Below are 8,581 nucleotides of genomic sequence, written 5' to 3'. Positions count from 1 at the left end.
TTAGTGGAAGGTAAAGCCAGTCCGATCAAAGATAGTCGGAGGGTCCCCGATGAGGTAGATAATGGTTCAAGACTACTCTCCGGTTGTTGGTTGGTTCAGTTCAGTTGCCTGCTAACAGCTGGGAAGAAACTGTCCCTGAATCTAGAGGTAGACACAAAAAGCTGGAGTAACTCAGCGAGTCAGGCAGCATCTCTGGAGAAAAGGGATAGGTGTGATTTCGGGTGGAGACCCTTCTTCAAGACGATCTGGAGCAAAGATATTTGCGTTTTCACACTTCTGCACCTTTTGGGAGAGGGGAGAGGGGAGAGGGGAGAGGGGAGAGGGGAGAGGGGAGAGGAGGAGAGGGGAGAGGGGAGAGGAGGAGAGGAGGAGAGGGGAGAGGGGAGAGGGGAGAGGGGAGAGGGGAGAGGGGAGAGGAGGGAGTGGCCGGGATGCGACTCGCCCTTGATTCTGCTGCTGGCCTTGGCGAGGCAGCGCAGACACTGTAGACCCTTCATTTGCGGGCTGATGAAAGCCACTGCAGTGGAGCGGAGCGCTAGTGGGCGGGGCGAATGACACCCATTCGCTACTTTGTTTCCAAAAGAGGAAATCCGGGGCGGTCCCCCTAATAAGGGCAGTGACGTCGGCGTCCGCGACGCCTATATATGGGCAGTGACGTCAGCGCGGAATGTTGGGGGTGTTCTGCCGGCGTGAGACTGGGAGGCACCGGCTGCGGTAGCGGTGTGAGCGACGGACAGCCCAGCCGAGCCCAGCCCAGCCCAGCCTGCTGCAGGAGGAATAAAGCAACGCCGCTCACCGCTTATTCCCCCCACAAAAAAAAAATCTCACTCCATACCTCTTTATTGCAAACGTATTCGCTGCAAACATGGTAGACCGCGAGCAGCTAGTGCAGAAAGCCAGGCTGGCTGAGCAAGCCGAGCGGTACGACGATATGGCAGCAGCAATGAAGTCGGTATGTCTTTGTAGCTTTTATTTTTTGTACACCCCCCCCCCCCCCCCCCCCCCCCCCTTCAATGTATTTATTCTCTCCCCTCACCATCTCCCAATCGCGTTTTTATTTTTCTGATCTCTCTCCTACCCCATTCCTCTCCCTTCCCAGCCTCCTTTGCTTGTAGTCAGTACATAACTGGGCGATGCCGCAACGCGATAACCCGTTTGCAATGAATGAAGCTTAGTACAGCTCATTTGACATTTCATTTTTGGGCCCACGATGGGAGGGGACTAACCGCTCTCTCTCTCTCGCACTCTCTCTCTTTATATATATATATATATATATGTGTATATATATATATATATATATATATATATATATGTATATATAGGCAAGTCCTATCTATATATCTAAATTAATATCGTGGGGACGAATCAAATAATCAATAATTCCGGTATATCTAGATTTGCGACTACTTAACTCTCAACCTGATAAATCTGACATTAGCTCTCTGGTAATGATGTTTAATTGTAGTGGGTTGTCTGGCTGCGGCCACATTGTGCTTGTGAATATACGGGCGAGATCTTGGGCAAGAAAACAACAGAATGCGGATAACGCCGGCTGGGCGGTGCCTTACCAGAAATGTCTCTCCCAACTCGGCGCTTTCTTCGATTGAGCATCATTGATCGGGTTTCCTACCCGCGGCGTCAGCTGAAATGTATATTTAAAACCTCGAATGGCGTGGCTTTGCTAACTAGCCTCACGGTGGAAAAACAGCTCTCTGGCTGCCCCCCCCCCCCCCCCCCCCCCCCCCCCTTGTTTTAGTGTCCCTCTCCCCTACCTCCACGTTTGGGGATCTTGAAGTAGACACGCAGAGTGCAGCTTAAAAAAAAAAAGGCCCGTTCGTCTCCGAGTGTCAGGGGCTTGCCCGGGTCTGTAGCCGCCAGCGGCGGTAAGGGACCCAGCCCCAGAGCGGTCCATTGTCCATGCCCCCTACCCTACCCTCTCCAGTGGCATGCTGTCGGTCCCCGGGAGTAGATCCACTCCTGACAGCGAACAAACCACACAATAAACTGGGAGGGAACAATTCTGGAAATTCTGCCGGTGTGACACTGCAGGTATCCTCATCTCCCAAGGGAAACTACCCCAGGGTGACTGTCCACTCTGGGGGTGGTGGTTTGTATTAGCGGCCGGTTGCTGGTGATGGGCCGATCCCTTGCGAATAAAAGAAGGAGACGCGTGTGGGTTTCTGTGGCGCTGGGAGTGGCGCAGTCTTTGCTCCGCATGCCCGTGCCGTTATTGCACCATTTGTTTCTTTGCTGTTAGGTACGCCCATCAAAGCCCTCTCAGCCGCATTCTGTCTCTGCACATTTTTTTTTGTAAAGTCACGTTTGCTTTTCGTGTTTCAATTCAGAAATGACAAGCCATCGAACGTATCCCAATTTAACAGTATTCTGGCAAAACGAGTTGTCTTATTGCCACGGGACGCATTTATTCAGAAAGAGGATGTCTTGTAAATCGACTTGAACCGTGGCATGGTCGGATTGACTATTTTATATACTGAAATTTTGAATGTCCAGTTGTTACCCACGCCCTTTTTTGCTGCGATATTGGTGGGGTTGGTGTATTTAACCGATCTATGCTTGTAATTTCCTCTGAATCTCCTGGCATTACACTGGGATGTGATAATGCGGTGCATCCCGCAGAAGGTTTGTGGAACCGCTACCAGACACCTCGTGGCAGACTGACATTTAACGAGTGATTGGGGGAGGAGGAGGGAAATGTGGTTCAGACACACCACGACAGCAGATTCTTGTATTTAATGCTAAACCTTAATGAACCTGTGCACGTTTTCTGTTACAGCCTCTGAATAGTTGTCAATTTTTAGACCCATCCTTGTGTGTCATTAACTGGTCTGATCATGGAGAATTTGCCAGGCTGCCACAACTTAAATCATTTCCCAAAATGTTATTACCTGCAAAATCGAGGTTTCCTGCGGCGAAGTCAGATTTCCCTTAGCATCTCCCAAAAATGATACAGTTTGAATGGTGAAAAGTTGGCATCCTGAAGAAAGGGGAGTAATATATAAGATGCATCTTGTATTGTTCAAATTAAAAACGGTGTAATTTCAACATTAATAAGAACATGATAACATTATCAGAACTCCTATTGTATAAATGCACATATGTGATAATCGTATACTATACATTTGAGGATTGGGATTTTGACATTTAAAACAAGGTTGCTTGATGGCCATTACTGCCTAGTCATGGGTGTGGCAGTTTGTGACATTGAGTAATGAAAAACAGATTGCACAAAGCACAAATGATAACATTTATTATCCAGTGAAATAAAACAGTAATCTAAGAAAAGTCTTACTCTTTGCACCTTTGGCAAAATATAAAACTGGAGAGCACATGAACACTTAAGTGTTAAGCAAATGTTAAGGTCACCTGGTCCATGATGGCGACTTGCTCTTTAAGGCAAATCAAAAAAAAAATCATTAGTCGGAACAATTAGTTGTAAGTGACAAACACTGGTTTATGGGTTTATCCTGGGCGATGATTTTGCAAATAACGACACTTCATCCCGTGCAACAGTTTGTGTAGGAAGGGACTGCAGATGCTGGTTTAAACCGAAGATAGACACAAAAAGCTGGATTAACTCAGCGGGACAGGCAGCATCTCTGGAGAGAAGGAATAGGTTTACGTTTCGGATTGCGACCTTTCAGTTTATCAGTCCGACTGACAAACTACTTTTTATCATGGATGCAGGATTTAGATTTCCTAAAACATAGCCTGAGCAAGCTCTGGGAGTTAACCATAATTGTGTTAAAAGTTATTATCACAGATGTTAACTTGAAATGTTTTTTCTTTTTGTTTAGCACATTTATTGTTTGGCAATATCTCAATGGATCAGTTTAAATTGCCTCAATTTTTGCAGACATGTTGATAAGATACAAATATCCTCGTTGAGCTTCACACTTGAACTGAACATGTCAAGCTATTGTGTCTTGTCAATACTAAAGTTGGTTTTGAGTTCAGCAAATGAGTGATAAAGTCATAAGTGTAGCCAAGCCCAGTGACCATTTGGATGAATCCGTGACACCGCACCCTGATATGAATCATTTTGAAAGTGGGAGGAAAGTGAATTACGTTTGAAAATCGTGCCTACACATCTGGGATTGGACAATGCAGCCATTTCTCAAAAGCAAAAGACGTTCTATTTTACAGTAAAAGTTGAAATTGTTTCTTACTCAAACGAATGCAAAAAATGCAGATGCCAAAGTCTTAAAATATAACAAAATGTTGGAAATGCTTAGGTTTGTGGGTGGGGAGAGAGAACCTGTTTCAAACTATATGTAGGAAGGAACAGCAGATGCTGGTTTAAACCAAAGGTAGACAGAAAAAGCTGGAGTAACTCAGTGGGACAGGCAGCATCTCTGTGGAGAAGGAATGGGTGACGTTTCAGGTCGAGACGTCTGAAGAAGGGTGGTATAGTATAATATGCATATTAGTATAAACAGATAACTCTCCATGGAGGGAAGCTGCTGCTGGAATTGTAATTATATTATAAATGTTCATAATTATGCAAATGCTAAATGAAATGGATGGGATGGGGTGTCAATGTTCATCATTTGATTTTAATATTAGTTTGTACAGTATGCGTGTGCACTTTAAACTTTGTTCTCCAGCTTGCCATTTCTGCATCTAGGAATGAAGGGATTTTTTTCCCTGCTGGGCATTGGGTGAAGGCTCCAATTCCCTACAGACTGAGGGCATCTCCCTTACTGCTGGCCCAGGTGGGACTTGATTAGGTTGAGACATTCAAAATGAGACCAAGAGCAGAGACTTGTGTGACCTGTAAAAACAAGGAACTGCAGATGCTGGTTTACCAAAGAAAGACACAAAATGCTGAACTAACTCAGCAGGTCAGGCAGCATCCCAGAAGAACATGGATAGGTGACGTTTTGAGTCGGGTCCTTGTTGGTGACAACCAACCCAAGAAACATGATGGAATAAAATGTGTGGCCAGAAAGTAGAACTAATTGCTTGACAGGGAGGTGAGAAATGGCAGGAGTACAATATTGGGTCGTCTCGTCCTGCTGCACCATTCATGGCAGATCTGATCTTGGCCCTAACTCCATTTTTCTTGTCTGATGCCCACAACCTTGGAATATCTGATCCAGAAATCAGTCCGATACTGCAGAGAGATTTTCATGGCTTGCTGCTTTCTGGTGATCATCCAGCTTTTTCCACGTATTACACATGTGTAATTTGCTGTGCAAATGTACATAATTGGTCCCATTCAGTGGAGAGAAATGAATGATTGTGACTCTATTTTAATTGTAGTGACAGGTGGCATACTTGGGGGGAATTTGAGTCATGGTGTTTCAGTGTTCCCTGGTAGGTGACTTCAGCTGGTTTTAATGTTTCGCATAGCTACCCGGGTTGTTTCCATTGTGACAGTGATACTTCTCTTTATGAGAGTGATACTGTGTGGAAACAGGCCCTTCGGTCCAACTTGCCCACACCAGCCAACAATGTCCCAGCTACACTAGTCTCACCTGCCTGCACATGGTCTATATCCCTCCAAACTTGTCCAATCCATGTACCCGTCTAACTGTTTCATAAACATTGGGTTAGTCCCAGCCTCAACTACCTCATGGCAGCATGTTCCATGCACCCACTACCCTTTGTGTGAAAAAGTTACCCCTCAGATTCCTATTAAATCTTTTCCCTTTCACCTTGAACTTATGTCCTCTGGTCCTAGATTTCCCTACTCTGGGCAAGAGACTCTGCATGTACCCAATCAATTCCTGGCATGATTTTGTAAAAATCTTGATTCTTTCCTAAAAATAAGTTTAATTGTTCAAATATGCAATTTGCTGTCTAAACTAAGGTGTAAGTGATGGCTGATAAATTGTATGGTAACTGTCTAACTTTGAATGGCTGGGGAATGTATTGGGATATAAATTGATATTTATGTAGTGGGGTCTGCCATGAACCACACCTGGATACTTTTACTTATTTAAAGGTATAATGGGGCCATGGAGTATTGTTTCTCATCAAAATTCAGTGGGATCAAATTGTGCAATAAACTATGTCGACACTCCAGTGCAGTTACTCGGAGGCCCTTTATTGGAATGCTTTAACTTGTATATGAACCATCAGATGCCGATGTACTATTTCACTTCCTGCTAGTTTTCAGGATGGAATGATGTGGTGGTGGTCATCTGATTCCTGCTAATCTTCATCAGCTCATCACCGAAGAAGGTTCACTGATCCAGCTGTTGCTGGTACTTCCGTAGTACTGCTCCCCGCTTAATGAGATGAATTCCACTTCACTCTTGTATGTTAAGCTTTGGGTGAGGTATGAGTGTTGGGTAAAGATGCTATAATCAATGCAAGCATTATAATGAAATAAAAGGATGAAAATTTAAAGGAAAAAATTGTGGTTGGGTTGTTCTTTCAAACGGAATTCTGACAGCAACTGGTTTCTTTGTCCCTTTAATTTGTGGGTCATCTGATTAGAGATGCAGTGGTTCCTATTGAAAGGCATTCTAAAGGGCCTGTCCCACTAGACCATTTTTTTAGGCGACCGCCGATAACTGTCATAGTCGTAGCAAGTCGCATTTTAGGCGACTATGACAATGGAATTCACCGAAGTCAGCACCGGCGACAACCCACGTCATCCTGGCGACAACCTACGCCATCCTGCGACAACCTATGACAGCACCTACATCAGGAGATGACAAGCTACGACAAGCCCACTGTCGCCAAAAAGTTTAGAACATTTCAAAATCCAGCGGCGACCAGCAAAACGCAACAACTCTTTGGGCGACCGAGGAGACTACTCACGACCATTCAGGCGACACTCCGGCGACTATTTGACGACAGCCTAAAAAATTGCCTAAGTGGGACAGGCCCTTACTGATTTCCCTCTTGATGCTTCCTGGAATTTTACAATGTTGTTTTGTGCCAGGGAGGAGATGTGTTTAACTTCTATTTAAGCTCTAATATCCCAGCTGAGGTAATCTGGACAGAATGATCTCAGCTTTTATATCATCCTCAAGCTTGGGTAGAACAAAAGGCAGGAAACTCGTATGTAGTTTAATACTTATTCTCTGAGGAGATTGGGAGCAGGTGGCAATTAAAATGGAACTAGACAAATCTCCATAAAATAACTGATGGACCATTAGGAACTGGCTAATGTGAGTAAAATAAGTTGGGACATGATTGCTGACTGAAACACCTGATCACACATTTCTCAGTTACTACCCATGATATTTTGTGTTCCCTCTACTTAAAAAAAAAAATCTGCTCCAAATTTAACCTTGGTTGGCAATGTCAATTTTACCTTTGCTTTGGGTAGAATTAGCATGGAAGTTTGTTGCCATTATCGTTTTACCCATTCATAAAAATGCATGGCAAGTGGTCCAGCATCTAAAAGAAAGCAAAAAGAATTGTGTTGGGTGGAACATTGCAACATAGGCCAGTTCCTGTTTCTGCTTCAGTATTGAGGCTTTTGGTGACCGCTTCCTCTATAAGTGACTGGTTATCTGCTCATCAATGAACAATGCTGCAAATGCTTCTTTTGTAGGTGATATTTAAAAAATAAAAAAAAATCCTCTTAGTTTTAGATTTCATTCATATGCTGAATTGTGAGAGTATGCGTAACCACTGATTATGGTAGTAAAGTATCATTGTAGATATTTGGTCGACAAAAATGCTGGAGTAACTAAGCGGGTGAAGCAGCATCTATGGAGCGAAGGAATAGGCGATGTTTCGGGTCGAGACCCTTCTACTTTGTAGATATTTGGAATTGGTTGGATTGTATGGATTGGGAATAATGATTCATTGCATCAGGCAACTGGCAACTGTACCATTGCTTGGGTCTGTACCATTGCTTGGGTCTACCCAGGTGATACATACACTGTAGAACTCTGTGATCTTCCTTAGGTCTTGTTAACTAAATTTTGTGAAATAAATATCAGAATCTTATTTTGTCCATGTTGTAAAGGCCATTTGTAATTGTTTAAAGGAAGAGACTAATCACATTTTGAATGTCACAGGAAGTCATGGCACTAATTTTAAAAGCAATGCTGACATTTTGGTTTCATTTGCCATGCCATGGTACATCACAAGCTTGACCTTTTGGTCTTGAGTGTCAGTTTCCCGGTAACCCAGAAAATATATCATTGAATCTATAGTACATGATTTTCTGGATGAGGAACATGTGTAATATTGCAGATTGGGAAACAATTGGATGAGCTGGTCGCTAAGGGAGGTTTAGGGAAGAGTGATCACACAATAGAATTTTTAGCCTTGGGTCTAAACAAAACAAACATCGACATACAAGATGAGTGTTAGTTATGGTAGATTGGGAAAACAATCACAGGGTAACATGGAATTGCTAAAATTCAAAAATATGTGGGTTGCAACAGATCCATGATCTGTTTTAAGGGACACAACCAAAGATTTTAGGAATTCAGCAAAGAAAGACCAAAACCTTGATAACGAAAGAGAAAAGTGGAATACATCTATAATCTGGCAAAAAACAAAAACAGATCACACGGATGTTCTAGGAAAGGTTTAGAGATATGGGACTGGTGTAAATGGGCATCTTGTTCACAAGATCACCCTTCAA

The 8,581-nt window shown here is 43.6% G+C and overlaps 1 protein-coding gene across 1 annotated transcript in view; it reads left to right on the top strand.

Annotated features, from left to right (window-relative positions):
• Positions 1–660: 660 nt before the first annotated feature.
• Positions 661–8,581, top strand: part of ywhag (tyrosine 3-monooxygenase/tryptophan 5-monooxygenase activation protein gamma) — a 42,427-nt gene continuing 34,506 nt past the window's right edge. The window contains exon 1 of the mRNA XM_033045966.1: positions 661–952. Within this exon, the coding sequence (XP_032901857.1) occupies positions 866–952 (87 nt within the window). The 5' untranslated portion in view covers positions 661–865. The remainder of the gene's footprint in view (positions 953–8,581) is intronic.

This window comes from Amblyraja radiata, chromosome 28 (genome assembly GCF_010909765.2).
Source record: "Amblyraja radiata isolate CabotCenter1 chromosome 28, sAmbRad1.1.pri, whole genome shotgun sequence".
NCBI lineage: Eukaryota > Metazoa > Chordata > Chondrichthyes > Rajiformes > Rajidae > Amblyraja > Amblyraja radiata.
This window is presented reverse-complemented; position numbering and strand designations above follow the sequence as displayed.